Source organism: Corythoichthys intestinalis, chromosome 22, assembly GCF_030265065.1.
Source record: "Corythoichthys intestinalis isolate RoL2023-P3 chromosome 22, ASM3026506v1, whole genome shotgun sequence".
In the NCBI taxonomy this organism is placed as follows: Eukaryota; Metazoa; Chordata; class Actinopteri; order Syngnathiformes; family Syngnathidae; genus Corythoichthys; species Corythoichthys intestinalis.
In genome coordinates this window covers 16,428,344-16,450,537 of record NC_080416.1, presented here as the reverse complement: position 1 = coordinate 16,450,537, position 22,194 = coordinate 16,428,344, and the positions used below count along the sequence as shown (strand labels likewise).

At 39.1% G+C, this 22,194-nt stretch overlaps 1 protein-coding gene across 3 annotated transcripts in view; it reads right to left on the bottom strand.

Moving 5' to 3' along the window:
* Nucleotides 1-22,194, bottom strand: part of trappc9 (trafficking protein particle complex subunit 9) — a 280,127-nt gene that overhangs the window by 122,921 nt on the left and 135,012 nt on the right. For all 3 annotated transcript variants that reach the window (XM_057828240.1, XM_057828241.1, XM_057828242.1), the window contains one exon: nt 12,446-12,588. In XM_057828240.1, the coding sequence (XP_057684223.1) occupies nt 12,446-12,588 (143 nt within the window). The remainder of the gene's footprint in view (nt 1-12,445; nt 12,589-22,194) is intronic.

Here is a 22,194-nt window from a genome sequence, read left to right as displayed (position 1 = left end):
ACAATGAGAGAAGGGGAGGGGGCAATAAGTGAGCCATCACATTTAATATTTTGTGCCCCCCCCCGGGCAGCAATTACTTCAACCAGACGCTTCCTGTAGCTGCAGATCAGTTTGGCATATCGATCAGGACTAATCTTGGCCCATTCTTCTCTGCTGTAGTTCAGTCAGATTCCTGGGATGTGTGGCATGAATCGCTGTCTTTAGGTCATGCCACAGTATCTCAATGGGGTTCAATTCTGGACCATAGACTTCATAATATATATATTATGAAGCCGATGTCTGGACTTTGACTTGGCCAATCCAGAACGTGTATTTCATATTCTTCTATAACCATTCTGAAGTTGATTTGCTTCTGATTTTTGGATCATTGTCTTGTTGCAGCATCCATCCTCTTTTTTAACTTCAACTGTCTGACAGACAGCTTCAGGTTTTCCTGCAAAACATCCTGATAAACATTTGAATTCTTTCTTCTATAAATTACTGCAAGTTACAGGCCCTGAGGTAGCAAAACAGCCCCAAATCATGATGCTCCCTCCATCATGCTTCATGAGGTGTTGATTTTGGTGAGCTGTTCCATTTTTCCCTCCACACATGACTTTGTGTGTTACTCCCAAACAATTCAACTTTGGTTTCATCAGTCCATAAAATATTTTGAAAAAACTTGAGTATCCAAATGCCTTTTTGCGAACATTAAACAAGCAACAATGTTTTTTTATTCAACAGTGGCTTCCTCCGTGGAGTCCTCCCATGAATACCATTCTTAGCCATATAGTTGATATGTGCACATAGATATTAGACTGTCCCAGAGATTTCTGTAAGTCTTTAGCAGACACTCTAGGGTTCTTTTTTTTACCTCTCTCAGTATTCTGCGCTGAACTCTTGGCATCATCTTTGGCGGACAGCCACTCCTTGGGAGAGAAGAAACAGTGCCAAACCATGTCCATTTGTGGACAACTTCTCTGACTGTCGATTGATGAACATCCACTCTTTTAAAAATGGTTTTGTATCCTTTACCAGCTTTATACAAATCAACAATCCTTGATCTCAGGTCTTAGACAGCTCTTTTGACCGAGCCATGATGCACATCAGACAATGCTTCTCATCAAGACAATTCTTACCAGGTGTGTGTTTTATAGTGGGCAGGGCATCTTTAATCCCCTTTTGCCCAATGTATCATATTTTATAAACTTAGAATTTCATTATTTTGAGACTGTAATTTAGAATGTTGAAATGAAAAAAAAAAAAATGATGGATGCAAGTCAACACATGCATCTGCAGGTTCCATGAGGAAAAAAAAACAATCTGGATTTAGCTAGGGTTATATATATTAGAGCGCTTATTACACATATTCATTTTGATTTTTCTTTTTTTACAAATTTGAAAAAAAGTACCATTGGGACCTTATTTTTTATTTTGGGATTCTCTGACAATTACTTCATGTTCCAGGCTTTAAACGGTTAAACCACTCATCAGTGATTGGGCACACACCTGACTTAAATTGTCCCCCTTCTGTCATTGTTTGCATGGTATCCTCATTAAAATATGAAAATCTATAAATGTTTGGTTGGTTTTGGTTAAAGCAGACCCTGTTTTTACATCTGTGTGATTTTGACAAATATCACATCACATTTGAAGGTGATTTTATGCACAAATATTAGAAATTCCAAAAGGTTCAGATACTTTTTCATACCACTGTATAGTGGAAGTAATGGTGTTAAGGAAGAAACCACAGAGGGAAAACACAACAGATGAAAAAAACACATTAAAATAAAAAGTATGCTTAGTGTAGATTAAACATCCCATCATCTCGTTTTGCCTCCAGGCAACACCGAACCTCTTTCCCAGCCCACTTCTTGTCTCTTCAATCCCAGGGTTAATGGAGGATTACAGTGCGTTCGCCCAAGTCGCTAATAAACTGCAGCGGCAATTAAAAGAGCATATTTTTTAGGCCTACCCATGTTTCTTTAATTGTCTTGTTGTCTCTGTTGGCAGACGTGATTAACAGGCTGAGTGGGGCGAGCTACTGATTTATAGGCCCGGGCAGTAAGCTGGGGCGATCAATCAGAGCCACCCGATAAGAAACACAGACTCATTGCTCTTCCACTGTCCGGCCCAGATCAAGACAGGGATAGAAACAGCAGACAATGTGGATTTCTGGAAGTTTGTTTGGCCTGTAAAGAACAATACCGTGAGCCTAAAATAACATTAAGCTACGGTGAAAGCGCTGGCTCTGCTTGTGAACTCCTCGCACAGCACAATCTTATTAAGCATTCAGCTGAGCTACAATAGAGGGCACACAGATTTGAGGTGGATAAATGATTCAAAACTGCCAATAGGCTCTTCCATTTCAATATCAGTAAAATGTTTCAGTTCCTACTCTTTGCAAGGATGCAAGAGAAACAGATGAAAGTGAAAGCACCTGATGCTCAAAGTAAAGCAGCATTACTATGCACCGTCTGAAACTTAAATACCTCATATTAATGGGGAAAAAATACAAAGTATATATACAGTGTATAATGCACCAGCACTGCCGTGTGCCCGAGTTCTATACATAAAGTGGAAATTATATTTCAAGCACACAGCCGTGGCCAGAGAAGTCGACCTTTACTCGTGATTATTTCAGGTACAGCACCAAGTGTGTCAGAGGGGAAAGAAGAAGAAAGTTAATGAATGCCACCGTCTATTTTGCGGATTTCTGCCACGCTAGCAAATGAAGCCAGAGCTCAACATACTGCTATTGTTGAGAAGATGCGAACACCGTGAAATGACGCTGAAATTGACGCCAACTGTTCAATAATAACAGACGGATCATCACTCTTTAAAAATAAAAAAAGGGACAAAATGTGGAAGTGAGTGGGCTGTGAAGTGGTTGAGAAAAAAATATATAAGATTGATCAAACATTGAATTTGGAAGTGCTGATGTTGCCACCCCGCAGCAAAAAAGTGGCCAACATCACCCAAAAAAGTTTAGGGTGAAGTGTTGTTAAATGATGCTGAGCAATAGAATCTTGAACAAAAGGAAATTCAAAACTTTTAGGGAATGTTTCTCAAACTGACGCTTCATATCCTTACATTCATAATGAACAGCACAACTTATCGACAGCGTTTTGCACTGCTGTAGGTCTGAAGCCAACGAAAAGTCGCCTTTTCAGTCCCAGCAAATTTACCTCAAATCAAAATAATTTAATATTCCGCATAGCAAAAAGGTTGGTGACTATTGCATCAGCATTTAATTATTCTGTATGTCACTGTTAGATTACCAGTTTCAAGGTATCAGTGGTATGAAAACGTCAATGTTTCAAAACCGCAAAAATTTTCCGTCATACCGTCCCTAAGGTATTAACTATTTTTTATGTCCCAAAAATGCATGGAGAAATCCCTCCCTTGCAGCTGCAAGGGTCAATCCTCCCCCACTGGTTGTTGCTCAGTGTCAGTGAGTCAGCTGTGCTACACAATAGCTGTAGGAGGTGAAACTCCTGAACTTTTTCCCCCATCGAAGAAAACAAAATCACCGGTATGGGAATACTTCTGTCCAAGACTGCCGTCCACCGCTCACTTTCGCCGAAAAGTCCGATTCAAAATACTGAAATGCCCCAGATGGGGAGAAGAAGGAGGGGAGTCTGTATTGGCTTCCCCACTTTATTGTGGCAACAATAATAAAGAAAACCAATAACAAAATAACAGTGGGCTGCGGCGACATGCGACCGCTATCTTTCGGTATAGCGCCCGTTCTCCCATTCTTCCTACTCGCTTCTCCCTACATCTCAGCTTCCCAGTCTGATTGTCTCTTAAAGGGCCGCACATGGTTACAGACATTACAATACACAATGAATAGGTTGCCGCTGAACCCTTCATACTAGGCTGCCGCTAGTTTGAAACGGCCTTAAAAAACAAACAAAAAAAATCTCATTTGCAAGGCATGGCAGCTTTTATTTTGGTGTGGCGGTGTGCCACAATCCTTCATGTGTAGGGAAACTCTGAAATTAGTTCAGCTTCAATTCTTCGATGTACGATCCACTTTACATGTAAAACATGTATGCGGAGGGTGGCTGCCGAAGAGGAAATACCTCCAATATGATTTTGTATTTATACAAAATTAAAGGTTAGTAAACACTGGAATTAACGTTTCCCACCAGCTAGGAGAGTTAACTCCAGCGTGTTTAGTGTGTCTAGCGGTGATAAAACGTGGTGTTTTTTTCTCTCTGGCAACTGTCTGTGATGAGAGTGTGGGTATTATGTAAACATGATATGAGTCATACACACGTGCTTTTTACGGAAAATAATTCAATTATTTTTGTTCTGATGGGAAATAATGTTGAGCTGTGGCTGTGGGTTTAGGCTTACCTAAAGGACTGAATTTATTTTAATTCTATTTAGAATTTAGGAAAAAAAAAAAAAAAAAAAACATTTAAAGGGTAAATATATGAAAATGAACATCTCGATTGCTCCTTGACGTCTGCGATTTCTGCATCGCGACCCTTATTATATTACCATGTTTCACTCATAAAATTCCGGAAAAATCCAGCTGTGGCCATTCACATCTGTGTCTGGACAATTGATGATACATGCTAAATGGAGTTTTTGGATCGAAACAAGGTAAGTGCACGATAATATCTCGTTAAAATCATTGCGTCTTTAATTCTGCTCTCGCGTGCTCTCATCTCCAGTTAGGGTTTTGCTGTTAAAAAAAAAAATATATTTTTTAAAATGCCCTCCTGTTCAAAATTTTTCTTCCCCCAGAAAATTGACATTTTAAGCGTTCCAATGATGTATCACATGTACAATTCGGACCATTTTGAAATTTGGACAAATTGGGGGTCTCAGAGCGGAAATTCAAGCCACTTAAGTGTTTTCCGCCATATATATATATATATATATATATATATATATATATTAGGGCTGTCAAAATTATCGCGTTAACGCGCGGTAATTAATTTTTTTAATTAATCGCGTTAAAATATTTGACGCAATTAATGCACATGTCCCATTCAGACAGTATTCTGCCTTTTGGTAAGTTTTACAGCAAGGGTTTTTGTGCTGTCTAACAGCGAACTCTTGTGGTCGCTTTGCGACATGGTTTATTGCTTTCTTGCCAGTTCAGTATGGCTGCACGACGTCTCGGGCTGACTCCTACGTTGTAATGTTGTGCTTATATGATCCTTGGACAAGATTTGTCCGTAAGTATGGTTGTTGTAAAGAATGTACATATTATGTTAGTAAGCCAAATGTTATATTTTTTGTATGAGACGCTTTTTGTTTATGTTTAGTGAACCTGTATAGCGTGCTAAGCTAACGTTGTTGTTAATGCAATGCTTGTGTACTTTTTTTTGTAGTTTCACTACGGTCTAAAGAGGACAGTGGTTTGAGGTCATTTTATTAATAAATCAGATGAAAAAGGAAGAAGTCTGATTATTAAGGCGTCGTTCACTAGCTGTCTAGCTTTGGAAAAAGTAGACGCTTCGGAGTGAGGACAGCATAGACAGATTTAAAGGACAGTAGAGTAAAATGCCCACTACAGTCCTCATGTATGTTGAATGTACATATCCATCTTGTGTCTTATCCTTCCATTCCAACAAATTTTTTTACAGAATATATATATAATTTACAGAAAAATATGGCATATTTTATAGATGGTTTGAATTGCGATTAATTACGATTAATTAATTTTTAAGCTGTAATTAACTCGATTCAAAATTTTAATCATTTGACAGCCCAAAGATAGATAGAGATAGAGAGAGAGAGAGAGAGAGAGAGAGAGAGAGAGAGAGAGAGATAGATAGAGATAGATAGAGAGAGAGAGAGAGAGAGAGAGAGAGAGAGAGAGAGAGAGAGAGAGAGAGAGAGAGAGAGAGAGAGAGAGAGATAGATAGATAGATAGATAGATACATACATACATACATACATACATATATTGTCATTTATTTCAACTTAACATTATACTTATATTCCAATTTGCTAATATGTTTTGAAAAAACACAATCCTGAATGGAAAAAAAAATTGTAGAACTGTAATTGTAATACCGTGGTACCGTAAAACTGTGATATTTTGGCTTAAGGTTATCATACCGTCAGAATATCATACCGGCACATGCCTAGTCACTATACGTCACTGTCATACATACAGGAACCAAGATACACAACTTGTAGTCGGCAAATAATCAATTAAGTGAGGCCAGGTTTGGAATCACTGGTGTGTATATATATCCACGGCAAGGCAAAACGAACTGCACAACTTGGAGGAAATAAATAATGAGTGCACCTATACACTACATAATATCCATCAGCTTTTGGCGACAGCACCAATATTACCGCTGAAAATGACATCAACCTCCATCAAACCCTGAGAGAGTGAGTATTTCCTCCCCACAATGGATAAAAATGCATTTAATCCCAGGGCACAGCAATTTTTTTTCCCATACATGTCCACCTTCTAGTATGGATCACTGGGTATTTCACACATACTGTTTCATGGCCACTTCGTTCGACATATCTGACACCTTTTATATGGCTAAAGCCCCTGAAGAGCAAGTCGGAGGAAAATAACAAAATGGTGTCACTCCAAGCACGGGGAAAGGTCAAAGAGGAGGCCTGCAGCGAGGTTGGGGAAAACTGTTGTTTAAATTACACTGTAGTCACTAAATGGAATTCATAGACATGTTTTTATGAATCAAAAATGGAAGAAGAAAAAAGTTCCCGGGAATAAGAAGTCAAATATGCTGACTAAATGTTATCGTGAGACAAAAAGAGCGCACTGCGAGCAGAAACAGATAGCGTCGGCATAAAATCAGACGTATGTGAGTGCCTACTGAGTACATGGAGCAACATCAATTCTAAGTAGTTTGATGAGAATGACTGTTGAGAAACAATGTTCGGTAAGGTAAACTATTAGGCAAAATACTGAGCAGTTCCAATGAAAGGACGATATATCACTCTCTTTTGGATCCATTTCGGATATTCTGTCCAAGGTAGTTGTGTAAGTTGAGATGAAAGTCAAAAGTATGGTTCAAAAGTAGACGAGGACTGCAGGGGAAAAAATGTAACATGATGGAGTAAGACAGTAAGATGAAAGTGGTGACGAGCTGAAAGGAAAGGTGAACAGGGGGAAAAAAAAGTAGGACCTACTATCGTGGAAAGAAAGGGTTGTTATATGTGTCGGAAAAAAGGAAAAGTTTAAAAGTGCATTGCTGGTGCAAAGTCGTTAATGGAATATAGGAAATCTTTTGGACTCAGAAAAGATTAATAGCAAAAGGGTAACACTGTCACTTCACACTACAACGTGACTTGAACTAATATGATGTGAAATATTTGCATTATCATCAATGCTGCTATTATTATTATTACACTATTAGATATTCCTTTCTATGTACATCCCTGCACTCTCTAATACGATTTGGTCAACCGAGCAATATTCATGTAGGAGTTCCATTAAAGTCATATTCATATGTATAGCAATTTTATAGGTAGATATGTCATTTAAATGACTGCATCCTTTAAAATGCATAGTTATTTTTACCACATTTGGCTCTGGTTGCCATTGCACTACTGATTATTAATACATTTTACAATTGAGGTATGAATGTATGAAACATTTGTAGCGATATGGGGCTTTGCAAGGCAAAGGCCCATGAAGTAACTTTTCTTAAATGGCCTTTTGTCACCGTTCAAATATCAAAATGACTGGAATTTTTGTGCGACACAGGTAATTTTTCGAATGTCACCCCAAAATATTCTGTTTGCCCGTAAACGTTGGGTTTTTTGGAGAAAAAAAACAACAATTCAAAATGTATCTAGTCCTCCAATTTTTTGACTAAATCGCATAATTTACATATCAAAAATTTCAGGATGGTAGGTGGCATAAAAGTTCAATACAGAATTTACCAAAAATTTAAGGTTCGCTCAAAATTTGCCAAAAACTTGCCCATTGATTTCTCATTGACAGACATGTACAAACCGGATTCGGTTGAAGTTGGGAGATTGTGTAAAATGTAAATACAAACAAAATACAACGATTTGAAAATCCTTCTCAACCCATATTCAATTGAATACACTACAAAGACAACATATTTAATGTTCAAACTGATGAACTTTTTTTTTTTTTGCCAAATAATAATTAACTTAGAATTTCATAGCTGCAACACGTCCAGTAGAAGTTGGGAAAGGTGGCAAAAAATACTGAGAAAGCTGAGAAAAGCTCATCAAACACCTATTTGGAACATCCCACATATGATCAGGCTAATTCGGGAACAGGTGGGTACCATAAAATGAACCTCCCCAAACATGCTCAGTCATTCACAAGCAAGGATGGGACGAGGTTCACCACTTTGTCCACAACTGCGTGAGAAAATAGTTGGGCAGTTCAAGAACAACATTTCTCAAAGGCAAAATTGCAAGGAATTTAGGGATTTCAACATCTACGGTCCATAATATCGTCAAAAGGTTCAGAGAATCTGGTGAAATCAATGCACATAAGCGCCACGGCCTGAAACCAAGACTGAATGACCGTGACCTTCGATTCCTCAGACGGCACTGCCTTAAAAACCGACATGAGTGTGCAAAGGATATCACCAAATCGGCTCAGGAAAACTTCAGAAAACCACTGTCAGTAAATACAGTTTGTCATTACATCAATAAGTGCAGGTTAAAACTCTACTATGCAAAGCAAAAGCCGTTTATGAACAACATCCAGAAACGCTGCCGGGTTCTCTGGGCCCGAGCTCATGTAAAATGTACTGATGCACAATGAAAAAATGTTTTGTGGTCTGATGAGTCCACTTTTCAAATTGTATTTGGAAACACTGGACGTCGTGTCCTCCGGACCAAAGAGGAAGCAGACCATCCGGACTGTTATCAACGCAAAGTTCAAAAGCCAACATCTGTGATGGTATGGGGGTGCATTAGTTTCCATGGCATGGGTGACTTACACTTCTGTGAAGGCAACATAAATGCTGAAAAGTACATACAGATTTTGGAGCAAAATATGCTGCCAATCAAGAGATGTCTTTTTCATGGACGCCACTGCTTATTTCAGTAAGATAATGCCAAGCCACATTCTGCACATGTTACAATAGCGTGGCTTCGAATTTCCATTGAAAATGTGTGGCGCATTATGAAGCGTAAAATAAGACAGAGAAGACCCCAGACTGTTGAACAACTGAAGCGGTTCATCAAGCAAGAATGGGAAAGAATTCCACATGAGAAGCTAAGAGAATTAGTCTCCTCTCTTTCAAAACGTTTACTGAGTGTTATTAAAAGGAAAGGTGATGTAACGAAGTGGTAAACACGCCCTTTCCCAACTTCTACTGCACGTGTTGCAGCCATGAAATTCTAAGTTAATTATTACTTGAAAAAAAAAAGTTTATGAGTTTGAGCATTAAATATGTTGTCTTTGTAGTGTAATTAGTTTTGCCTATTTTCCACCTCTCAAACTGTTAGATAATATTTTACACTAAGTCAGCACAAAAAAAATACTGAAAACCATGGAACAAGACTGAAAAGGGAAAGTGGAAAAATTAACAATGTAACCATTAGTGTTCCTTAAAATCCCTCCACCTTGCAAAAACCTCCTCATTTCCTCTATTTGACTTATTACTAATGTGCCAAGGAACTCAATATTGGATTATGCAAATGAACCATCCACCTGCAGGAAGCCTCGCAAGTAGTTAAAGGCTCTTCATTTTGACACATTTCAAATATTTTGAGTTTCAAGTCATCCGATTAGGCAGATAGCGCTCGCCAAGATACCTCAACGGTAAGAGGGTGACAGCACAGCAAGCTGAGTAGCATATCTATCAGCGCTGACCCTAAGATGGATGGCGTACGCTGTGGGTATTATTACAGTTAATGGTTCATCTCAAACGGCCATAACAGTGCCACAACCCCCTCCTCTAACTCCCCCACCCTTTAGCCTCTTAGGGAGTCGAGTGAAGTCAATCCATACGCATAGAATGGGTAAGCATTCGTGGAGACTAACACAGAATATGATAAACTATACCAGTTTGAGTGAACAACAGATAAAAATCAATTTAATTTCTATTCAGGTCTGTCACTTTCTGACCTGTCTGCAAAATAATCACTTCTAAAATACCCAGCTATTAATGGTTTACAGGGCCTTGTCGTGAGCGGTGAAAAATGCGACCAAAGATGTTGTCCTGTCCTGCATTGCACTATAATAAATAATACAGGCCGATAAAAGCATTCTAAAATAATATTGGATCATATCGACATCGGTTTTGGTAGCCTGGAACTCCAGACTCACCGCTGTTCCAGCTATAGAGTCTGGAACCTAGCTCCTTATTGGCCTCTTGAGTCCGAACAAAATCATCCGTGCAATCAGATTTGTTTATTTGCGTGACGTGTTCTTAACGAGCAACGTCACTCTTGCGCATCGGAAGTCATCTCCACAACAACACAGATGGCGACAGGGAGAGCCGAGAAGATGTTCCTATCCGCGGTTCAGTTTTAAATGGCCAAAAACACATTGAGTCGCTAAAACCAACAGTCTGTCTCGCGCTAGCCATGTTGAATAAACTTCTACGTTCTCCTCGTATGTTTACGTCCTCGCGCTACAGTTTCTTGGCGGCGGACGACTGAGCAGAACGATCGGGGTCACCAGTGTAGCGGATGATGTTGTTGAATCTGAGTTGCTCGTTGAGTAGAGTTCGCTTTGCCATGTTCAGCCGCTCATGACTCTCTAGTGTCTCGTGACTCAGCCGGAAACCCTTACAACAGCGTCATCTCTCAGTTCAATAGTTTAGTTATCAGTGTTGGGAGTAACGCCGTTATAAGTAACGCCGTTACGTAACGGCGTTATTTTTTCAGTAACGGGGTAATCTAACTAATTACTTTTTCCGCTGTTACAACGCCGTTACAGTTACTGACGGTCAAAAGCGGTGCATTACTTACTCTGAATAAATTGAAGAAAATACCAGCCGTGTCGAGTCGACTCTCTGCTCTGTTGATTTGTCATCCAAGACTTGGGGTGCGTTCAGGTTCGAGAATAGCGCATGTACTTCTGACTTCAAGCTGTTTGTCCCTGCTCATTCAATTAGACAATGCTTTCCAAAGTTTGGTAACGTTTCTGTGTTTGCTACACCTGATGCTAGCCTCGTTCCCATCTCCCACTGTCAGCCAGCAATAATTCTGCTTCCATCTTGAGGATGGCAGACGCTTTGAAGGTGACGTGAATTGTCGGGAAACGAGCCTACCTTAATGCAACCCCTCGAGAGATGCGATGGAAGTGATTCTGATTGGCTGAAGGTTAGAGCCATGTGTCGTGGTAAGCCAATCAGAGCCGGTGATTTCACAAGCAAACCGGAACAGCGCGTGCGGCAAACACACACACGCAAAACAGATGCACAGGGTCGGGATGGCAGAGCATTCAGAAGAAAAATTGTCCTTTAAGAGGTGGAGATATACACACTATTTCTAGTTTGTCGAAATTAAAGGAAAGAACCTGCATGTAATGTGTAATTTATGTCCCGGGGCAAAGCTTTTGTCGACATCTCTGGTAAGCAATTCAAATCTGCTGAAGCACCTAACAAGTTAACTACCTGTCTGTTCTTCTCTATTCAACTGACTCGAATACTGCTCAGAAAATTTCAAATTCTTTGACATACAAGTTCTTTTTAAAGTAACGGAAATAGTTACTTTCCCTGGTAACTAGTTACTTTTACTATAGCGTAATTCAGTTACTAACTCAGTTACTTTTTGGAAGAAGTAGTGAGTAATGTAACTAATTACTTTTTTAAAGTAACGTGCCCAACACTGTTAGTTATGTGTAAATAAATTGTTACTTTGCTATCAAAAGCTCTATTTGTCTTGTTGTTTATGTTATTTTGTAGAAGGAAAACATTCAGATGTTTTGGATGTCACAAAAGCAAAAAATAGCTGTGTTAAAGTCATTTATGTTTGAAATGTATGCTTTTACAAAAAGCTCAATTTCTCTGTTTTTTCATCAGAAATTGGAAAATTGCTCAAACTAAGCTATTTTCTAATGCTGATTTCTAAAGAATAGAAAAATATATGAACAAACTTATTCTTCCAGCTGAAAGAAGAGAGTCTAATCTTTCTTTTGGTGGGTTCCATGTTTATATAGCCATAGAACAGAACTTTCTGTGGGCCTTGCAAAATCAGTCAAAATCCAGTAAAACGGCCGGGAGCGAAGGGGGTTGCTCCGGAGAAAATGGCAGGGAGTGAATGAGTTAAAGTACTTGTGAAAAAACAAATTCAAATGTGTAGCGGTAGCTTATGATTGTCAAATGATCACACAATTTCCTTAAACTCCCTTTCTATCAAGTGTTTGATTATTGCTTCAATTATTTAGTAGTGTAACGATCAAAAACAAAAGGTGCTGAACAAAGCTGACAGCGAAAATGAGAATTGAAAACTTTGGTTTTGTCGATGGACTTGTGTTTTTGATGCAGCGTTTTTCATCACAGCGTGTTACCTGGTAGCGGGGAGGGTGCTAACTCTGGTGAAGAACACAGATGGCTCAACATCAACATGGACTCCGACAGACAGCTCCCTGTAGTAGCCCTCCACTTTCCCAGCTCCGCCAGAGTACTTGAAGTTGAGGACTGCCTCTAAAGTCTGCATACAAAGAACACAAAACTGAGAAATGTAGCAAAATAAGAAACTGAACATCAGCAAGAAGAGACCTTGTGTATTTGAGCTAAGATCAGAGGCAACATGTTGTGTCTAGCCATTCTATCAGCTCGACTGGTGCTGCTTTTAAGACTAATGCAACTCAAGTTATTGCTGTGAAAATAATAAATGCACCACAACAACGCTATTGTGCTGTTTAATGAAATGGAAGCACACTATTACAGCGAGAATGCCTCGAGCGAAGAGGCCGGCGGTATGATTGCTGTCTCAAAGCGAGGATTAGGATTCAACATGTGGCTTCCCAAATTGTGCGGCGGGCGAATTGGGTGGGAATTGCTGGCTTCTCTCCATAGTGAACACAAAAAGTCCTCAGTTGAGAGGAGGGAACAGCGTATAAGCAGCCAAGTGGGCAAATGATAGGGAAATTAAAAGTGGCAGTTTATGGCGAGGGAGCCCGAGCTGAGTCAGGTAATGGGCTGAAGCGTAGCAAAAAGAGCGTCCAAGGTTCTGCTTTTCTTCCCACAGATCATATATCATCCCCGCACATACTGCTGATTGAGGCACTGACTGTTTCTTCTCTGAGAAAATGCCTACAGAAACCGTTACATTGGAAGGACAAAGGCGCTTCACATTTTTGGAAAGGGATCAAAGTGGATCTTTAGCATTGGGACGTGTTTTAACACATTGGCTGCCATTGAGAGTTATCGATGTACGATCCATTTGAAGTGGAGACTCACTGCCACCTTCCCAGTTCAAATGGATTGGATGTATACTTGTGATAAACTCACTTAAATTCATAGCAGAAGGAGGAAAGAGGAACTAAAAATTCCACGCAAGAATCATATTTAACCGGATAACCATTAGCCAGTTAGTGTTAGCTCAGCTGTGAAATAAGAGCTTTCTTTGAAACCAAGGGCGTAGGTTTGGTCTCAACATTGATAGGGACACTATAACAGAATAACCTGCATGTGCTCTTTTTGCTTGGTACGGGGAGAGTAGCCTAAAATGTTACTCAAGTAAGAGTAGCGTTACTTTAAAATAATAATACTCAAGTAAAAGTCAAAGTAGTCGTCTAAAAAAATGTACTCAAGTAAAACAGTATTTGGTGAAAAGAATACTCAAGTAATGAGTAACATTGTGAGTAACTGCTTATATTTTTGTTGCATCATTTTCTTGAACAATGGCAATTTTTTTTTCTGAGCACAAAGTTATCGATGTGAACTGTTGTTATAATGATACTTTACAACAACCCATTACATAATCACATTAATCCAAAGACATACAAAAGATAAAAAATAGGGCTGTCAAACGATTAAAATTTTTAATCGAGTTAATCGCAGCTTAAAAATTAATCGTAATTAATCGCAATTCAAACCCGTCTTTAAAATATGCCGTATTTTTCTGTAAATTATTGTTGGAATGGAAAGATAAGACACAAGACAGATATATACATTCAACATACTGTACATAAGTACTGTATTTGTTTATCATAACAATAAATCAACAAGATGGCATTAACATTAACATTCTGTTAAAGCGATCCATAGATAGAAAGACTTCTTAAAAGATAAATGTTAGTACAAGTTATAGAAATTTTATATTAAAGCCCCTCTTAATGTTTTCGTTTTATTACAATTTGTAAAATTTTCAATCAAAATATAAACTAGTAGCTCGCCATTGTTGATGTCAATAATTACACAATGCGCATGGTGCAGAAACCCATAAAATCAGTCGCATCCAAACGTCAGCAGAGGCCGACAAAACACCAAAAAACACAAGTAACACGTGGACATGACACTGTGCTGTCATTTTAATCTGTTTGAGCGGGGCATGTGCGTTAATTGTGTCAAATATTCTAACGTGATTAATTTAAAAAATTAATTACCGCCCGTTAACGCGATAATTTTGACAGCCCTAAAAAAACCATTGAATTCCAACGAAAGAAAAGAAATACATAAATGAAGCATTATTCGTCCAAAGAGCACGAGTGCCCTCTGGTGGAGAAAAAGTTTCTTCATAGTTACTATTTTGAAATAAAAAGGATCATATCTCCGGTTTTACGTGGTCAGTCGGTGCCAAATAAAAACTGGGAGTTTAAAATCCGCGCTTTTGAGTCAAGTTGAGGGCAGTGCTCTATTTTAAATACTTCATTTTTTACGCTGCTTTAAAGACACCACATGATTGAACAGGCTGACGTGAAGATAGAATGGCAAGCTTCCGTCTGATTGGTATAATGGAGTCATGTTATTAATGTTGCGACGTCTCATTTGTGAAATCGGTAGAGCTACTCTCTGGCTAAAAAATAAATAAATAAATAAATCTAATATGTAGAATAAAGAGGAAAAATGTAGCGACTCTTGTATAGCCCAAAGTAGCTGAGATAGAGTAGCTTTTTTCTTCAAGAATCTACTCAAGTCTAAGAAGTACATTTTTCTCAAAAAGTTACTCAAGTAAATGTAATAAAGTACATGGAACGCGTTACTGCCCACCTCTGGGGACGGGACATTAATAAGACCAAACAGATTAGGTGAACGGGGGTCAGAGCTACAATACTCATGAATGTGCCGATGGGTTTCCAAGGTGAAAATGGAAAAAAAAAAAAATTAAAATGCATTTTCATTGGGAAAAAAATTAAAGTGGTTGTGTTTTTCTGAGGGTTTTTATTATGGGGGAATACGACTTAACCCATACATGTTAGCCTACATTGTCCTTCACTGCAACAGTAATACGTTGCTTTAATTTGTTGTGTCTTTCTCCCTTACTTTCATCTTTAAAGTGTATCAGTGGGTTCACCAATTATGGAAAAAAGCAAAATTGGGATTAATTAAACTTTGTAGCTCGATTATGATTAATGTATGATTATCTGGAAAAAATAAATGTCTGCAGCTTCCTACTCGAGTTTTGCGGTTTAGCAAGTTCACACAGTTTAATGTTATGGTAATTCTGATGCAGGTCAGACTTTCAGTCGCAAAATTAGTGGCATTTTTCCCACCTCCGCAACATCGATGTCTTTTTAAATTACCTACAGTGACTGCTGCTGCTGGTTTAAAAAAACTTCTAATATCCCTCTTCGAATGGGGCGGAGGGGTTGTGTAAGTTTGCGTGGGTGTGGAGGAGGGGGTCGTTTGAGAAAGGGGGGAAATGGGAGCAGCACATTCAGCAAGTTAAAAGGGGTAAATGTAAATCTGAACATAATAAAAATAATTCATTTAATAATGGTAGGGTCAATTCTATCCTGACAATATACGGGAAGACATTCTAAATTACCAATATAACTGAACTCATTATAAAATGCAAATAAGGTTGCTTAAAAATTGGTGGGGACAATTTGAGCATGCTGAAAAGTTGGTAGTGATATGTCCCTACCGTCCCTGCGCAAACCTATGTCCTTGTTTGGAACCTTTATGTATCAAAAACCTATAAAGACGTTTGTTCTGTATTTTCAGGAGAGGGTGTCACAAACGTGGTAAATAGACAAATCAAAACGTTTTACAAAAGTGGAAACAAATCTGTGTCCTTCAACCTATGCCAACCCCACTGATAACCTTTCCCGAGTTATTGTCAAAACGATATTCATAGCTTACCTTTGTCAATGTGTTCAAGTGCATTGTTTTTTTTCTTGAACTATTTGGAGCATATTTACAGCACACCAACCAATCGCAATGAATCTCTTTTTTTGCCAGCATCTCACTTGACATAGCTGTTGTTTCAGGGCCAGTAGTGCAACTTACACCCGTAAAAAGCTAGCAGAGCCAAACCAAAGTGACAGCTTCCGTTTATCTCCACATGGCCCCATTCAAAAACTAGAAATTGCACCAAGCAGCTAGATTCAAATATCCAAAACCTATCTGTGGATGGAATCTTCAATAACAATGCTGTTTCAGAATTGTATTTGTACACTATTTGCACCGTAATATAGAAAACTGGCTGTGCCGATAAGGGGCTGCAAATATTTCATGGGGTGAAACAGAAAGTGTTTGTCTATTTGACACCAGTGTCTCTGCCAATGTTTTTCCCCAATACTTTTTCAACTTTTTATAGAAATTTCTTGCACAGGGAAAGTGTGTATAATTTACAGGCAGCAGGAATGAGAAGCTGCATGAACCCGAGGCTGCCTGTATGGTACTAATAGCCTCAGCGTGAGTCTCCAGAGGAGTAGCGATTGTCTAAAAAATGCAGGCAAACACCGATTCCCATATCCCTTTGGCCGAGTGCAACTGATTTAGGCTTCCTCATCTGTTCAAACCTCCTCCCTGCTCTCTCACTGTAAGCACTCCAGCTCTTCGGGAAGTGTTTTTCCAATCAAAAAAAGACTGCGAAATGCGCCCACATCAAGAAACTGACAGTGCCAGAAGAGAGTGCATTGGCCAAAGACAAATCAAGCAGCCCGACCACGTACACAGGTCAAAGAGATTATGATAACAGTTTGTTTGGTGCAATGCCTTCAATTAAAAGTTTTTGTCTTTTTTTTACTACAACTGCCTATCTAGTTCATGAATCACAATCACCACTGAGACTTGAAAATAATATACAGTAATCCCATGCTATTTCTGAGGGATATAGACCGAAAAACATGATTGACGCCCCACTAAAAATGTTTCGAATTTTTTATTGCCATTCGCCAACAAGCAGTTGAAGAGCAAAATTCACAACAAGTGTTTGATCCATGAATATTTCACACGAAGTTCATTTTGCTCCCTTTCAATATTTCTGATCAGGGCTCCAGACTAACATTTTTTTCGAGGAGCTTAACTTAAAATTTTAGGGGAGGCAAGCACAATATTCACGGGCGCACGCTGTAAATCGACAAGTTTTCCTCTAACTTTCCCTGTTTTAATCCATAAATACTAATACCAATAAATCCATAAAACTACAAACTTACTGTATGATTCCATATTTTATTTTTATCAGTTTTGACATCAACCAGTATACTGCTTAGAATTTAGGTTAACATGAGAATTTTGTTCTATTTCTGTCGCTGTCACCTGGCACTACAACCAATCAGCAGCAGATTTACTGATTGACAAATAACTTGCAAGGACACTGGCCAACCTGGAAATTGACATCCACACGCCACACTTTGTGAACATGGAGGCGCGTATCATTTTAGCAGTGTGCGACCAGCACATACTTTATGATACCTCTCAGCATAATTAACGGGGGAAAAAAAGCGGCAGTATGGAAAGTTGTTAGCGCTCAGAAAAGACTGGAAATTTTAAAATACCCTCTTAATTCATAGTTAATCAGAGATGAGCGATGATGCACAGGCAGAGGGCGGTGCGTGTCATTTGCCGCTGCAGTCGCATCGCGCCCCGTGTGTTGACTTTTGGGTTTGGCCATTGCTCATCGCCTCCCGTGTGTCAAGCCCCTGAGTCTGACTTATTCTCCTCATCGCCCTCCTTTGAAACAGTGCCATCAGGTTTGTTGAAAAGGAAGTCGTCACTTAGGCTAGGTTCAGACCGCAGGTCTTAATGCACGAATCCGTTTCTTTTTTTTTCGTGTTTTACCGACTCGTGTGAAGCATTAACTTGACGGTCTGAACAAGACAAGTCATATCGGAGTGGACCATTTCAAATCCGATGTCACTTTTATGTGGTTTAACTCCGATCTAGGCCATATTTTTTTCCAGAATGTGGCATTGGTCTGAATCGTCAAGTCTCTCAAATCGGAATTCATGCAGCAATTACGTCAGCAAAGAGCGAGAGCGGATGGCAGCGATGTAGGTGTTCATTAGCGTTAGCGCCTAGCTTGAACTCAGCTTTTACACAAGAGGTGGGCTTGACCACAGTCATAAAAAAATGACAGTGCTCTGTTTCTTTCTGTGCGCCGAATGAGCAATAATTCAGTATTGCTTACATGGCCGAGTCGGGCAAACAGACACGCAGTGCGTGCATGCATTCTATCAATCCATATAAACTTTGAATATAAGACTGAAGAGGGACTTCTAATGTCTGTTATTTGTGTCCTCTTTTTGGAAATCAAAATATGATCACCCTGGAATGACGTACAGCCAGCAGGTGTAGTCATTTGTTTTGATGCTATTACGCAGGTGGGTCAGTTTGCTCAGCGGGTGTCGAACTGCGAATTAGTGCACATTTGTAATACTAGAACGGGCTCAATGGACAAAAGCAGCCTGAACGGGCACGCCAAAAAACAGCAATGACAAAAAAATCAGAATTGTGCATTAAGACCTGTGGTCTGAACCTAGCCTTATTGTCCTTTACGCAATTTTTCGCAAGTGCTGTCAAGTTTTCCCGCAACCCAAATTCCCCCAATTCCATTTCTTCTGTTGCATCTTCCCTTGGCAAACCGCTTGTTACATTACCACCAACTAGTGGATTTACCGTATTTTCGGACTATGAGCTGCTCCTTTTTTCACTTCATTTTGAATCCTGTGTCATTTGGTCCAGCACGGCTTATTTGTTGATTTATTTGGGTTAATAGCTAACACTTAATTTGACAGCGGCAACATAAGACAGTCATAATTATGACATGACACTATCATGGGCAATAATGAATGCTTATGACAGATGTCATTAAGTGTCATCCGGTAAATTATCTCACTCCATTTATGTCCAGCTCGGATCTTTTACATCCATTCAAACGTGAGAATTTACCGGATGACACAAAATGACATCTATCATAAGCATTAATTACTGCTCATGGCAGTTTCATGTCATAATTATGATGGTCTCATGACAATCTTATGGCGCCACTGTCAAATAAAGTGTTACCAAATACCAGAACTAGCAATTAATGAAAGAACAGGAACAGGAACTGAAGAAATGATTAGCATGGAAGATGAAATGTTATCTGTAGCGTTGCAATGCATGCTAGGAGGCATGTTGGATGACAACAGTGTTTACAGCAGGTGGCATCAGAGGTTGACTGTCCCCTCCAAGGGAGCAGCAATGACCAAATGAAGCTTCTTGGTTCAAAGCTTCATGGTGGTTCATTTTGTCTTATGACATCTTATGATGCCGCTGTCAAATAAAGTGTTACCGGTTAATATATTTTGGTCTAAATATCCCATGATACAATAAGGGAAAGCTGCGGCTTATAGTCCAGTGCGGCTTATCTATGGACAAACACTGTTTTTGTGTCAAATTTGTTGGTTGGCCGCTTATAATCAGGTAGTGCTGCAACGATTAATCGATTAACTCGAGTATTCAATTAGAAAAAAAGATTCAAATTAAATTTTGCTGCTTCTAGTATACGTTTAATTAAAGTGGCATTGTAATGGTTTGTTTTGAAAGTGTTTGCATTTAGTTTTATTGATTTGGGTGGATAAACGGCCCTTTATTCTACCAATTTACATGGCTGAATCCATCTGCTCTGTTAAAACCAACATAAGCTAGGTTTTTGTTTGAGCTAATGTTTTTTTTTTTTTTTTTTAATGCATTCTTGATTTAGTTTATAGGTATATTTAGCCATTTTTTGTGGGAATAGTGTCTTAACCATTTGTTAAGAGCATTCTAAAACACGTTAGCATTTTATAGCATTTAAGCTAGTGGACTTTTGCTATGTTAGTTAGCCAACTGTTCTTTTACTGTACATAGATCCTCATTTATACCGTTTGAGGCTTAGCTAAGGTATTTTAATTTTTTATGTTCCTTATCAGATTATTCGAATTAAATGGTTCATCGATTAATCAACTGCTAAAATAATCGATAGCTGCAGCCCTTTCTGCAGTCCGAAAATTACGGTAACCCTGAAGGAGTTTGTCAGCAACAACATCAAAACCAAAATGTTGCTGGTCGTGCAAGTGCAAGTAGATGAAAAAAAATACTCGTCCTGGCCATTTCCTTCAAGGTATATCAATATTGCAAAGTATTTTTGATCAGTCTGCTTATATATCAATTCTAAATTAACCAGGCTATGAACTGGTCAATCATTAGAGAACAGCAAGTTGCGCAAACATTTTCTATTCAAATTCAATTCATCAGTAAGGTTTAAAGAACATTTTATGCTTGCTCTGAATTTTTCTAATACTGTACTTCCTTCACACTGATTATTGCACAGCTCTCCTATGTAGACCAGGTCTTTATTGGGAGTTTACAGGAGAAGTCTTTATCTATGTAGTTGAGCAGAAAAGCTTTCATCAAAAGCCTCCACAGATGCACATTACATAATACACCTGAGAAAAGGTTTCCAATAGGGACATCTGAACCCATCGCTCTGAAAACTAATAGATCTTTTGTGAACATAATGCACTGCTATTGAACTTCTAGTTGACCTTCCACTGATTCCCGTGCGGTGCTACTTCCAATTCATTAACCACCACATTCTGTTGCAGAGGTTTCGACGATGATATGCCAATAAAAGCAGTGCATTACGTTGGTATAAAACTTCAGGAACATGTTATCTAAGGCCAACAGAGCTTGTCTGTATTACGCCTACAATGTTTGTACAAAGCCAAACAAATTGCAGCTGTAATAGCTGCATGTGAAAGTTTGAGGGAGAGCGCTTGCCAAATTGGCCGTCAAAATGACGGCGAGTTTGATCTTTGCTTGCGAGCACTGCCATACATCACCAGCATCCATAAATACAGGCAACCTCTCAGGGACTGTGCTGATTTAAGAGGGTCTGACACCAAAAATGACACGTTTGCCTTGCGAGACTTACGATTAGTCTTGCCTGAGGACATAAAGGATCATCTTGATGGGCATCAACATATTTGTGAATAGGAAAACAACACCTGTGATGGTATTTGAGTGTATTTGGGTGCAGCTAGGGATGCCAAAAAAATAAACCCCATTAAGGCAAGCTTTGGAGCAACATGTGCTGCCATCCTTATCTCCCTTGTATTACATTTGTAGATTTCTTCGTTAACATATAAGCTAATGGAGATTCCTACTTGCCAACAGCAGTATTTCCATACAGTGATAAGAAAGAAACACTCTTATCTTAATGCAAACAGACAAATTAGAATTGGTCCTAAGCATCTATTTGTTATGACTTCCATTATTCTGCCAATTCCCTCTTATTTTTTCCCAAGGTTGTGTCCAAGCATTTAGAACTTTGTAGTTCATTTTGATGAGGTGACGAAGACAGACTGTGTACCTAATTGTCCTTAAAATAAAGCTTGAACCCTGCTTAGGATGCATCTGCTCACTAGAGAGAAAGCAAGCCGCCAGCCAAGAGAGATATTTAGTCATGTGGCGGCACTGGCCCTGGTGGAATACTTGAGCGATGACTTGAGGGCATTTGGATGCCATATAGCTATCTCAAGCACTGCTGGGACCGCATCTTGTGTGTACACCTGGTGTCAATCACTAAACCAATCATCTCACCACCCAGGGTATGCTATTGAGACACAACAGTGTGAAGTTTAGAAGAAAGCATCCCGGTGATAGCTTTCTCTTGCCCTGTGAGGGTGATGCCTTAGAAACAGCAATGTTTTCTATGGAGAGATGTCCTCATTTAAAGGGAACTTCGGACTTAAAAGACTTGTAGGCTCTAATAAGCCACAATGTTTCTCTTTTAATAAAATATGTTATTAGAAACACATATAATATTGCCATTGATTTAAAAATCTATGTCCAATGATCTGTCCAACATATGCGCTCATCTGTCAAAAGTGGCAAGGAC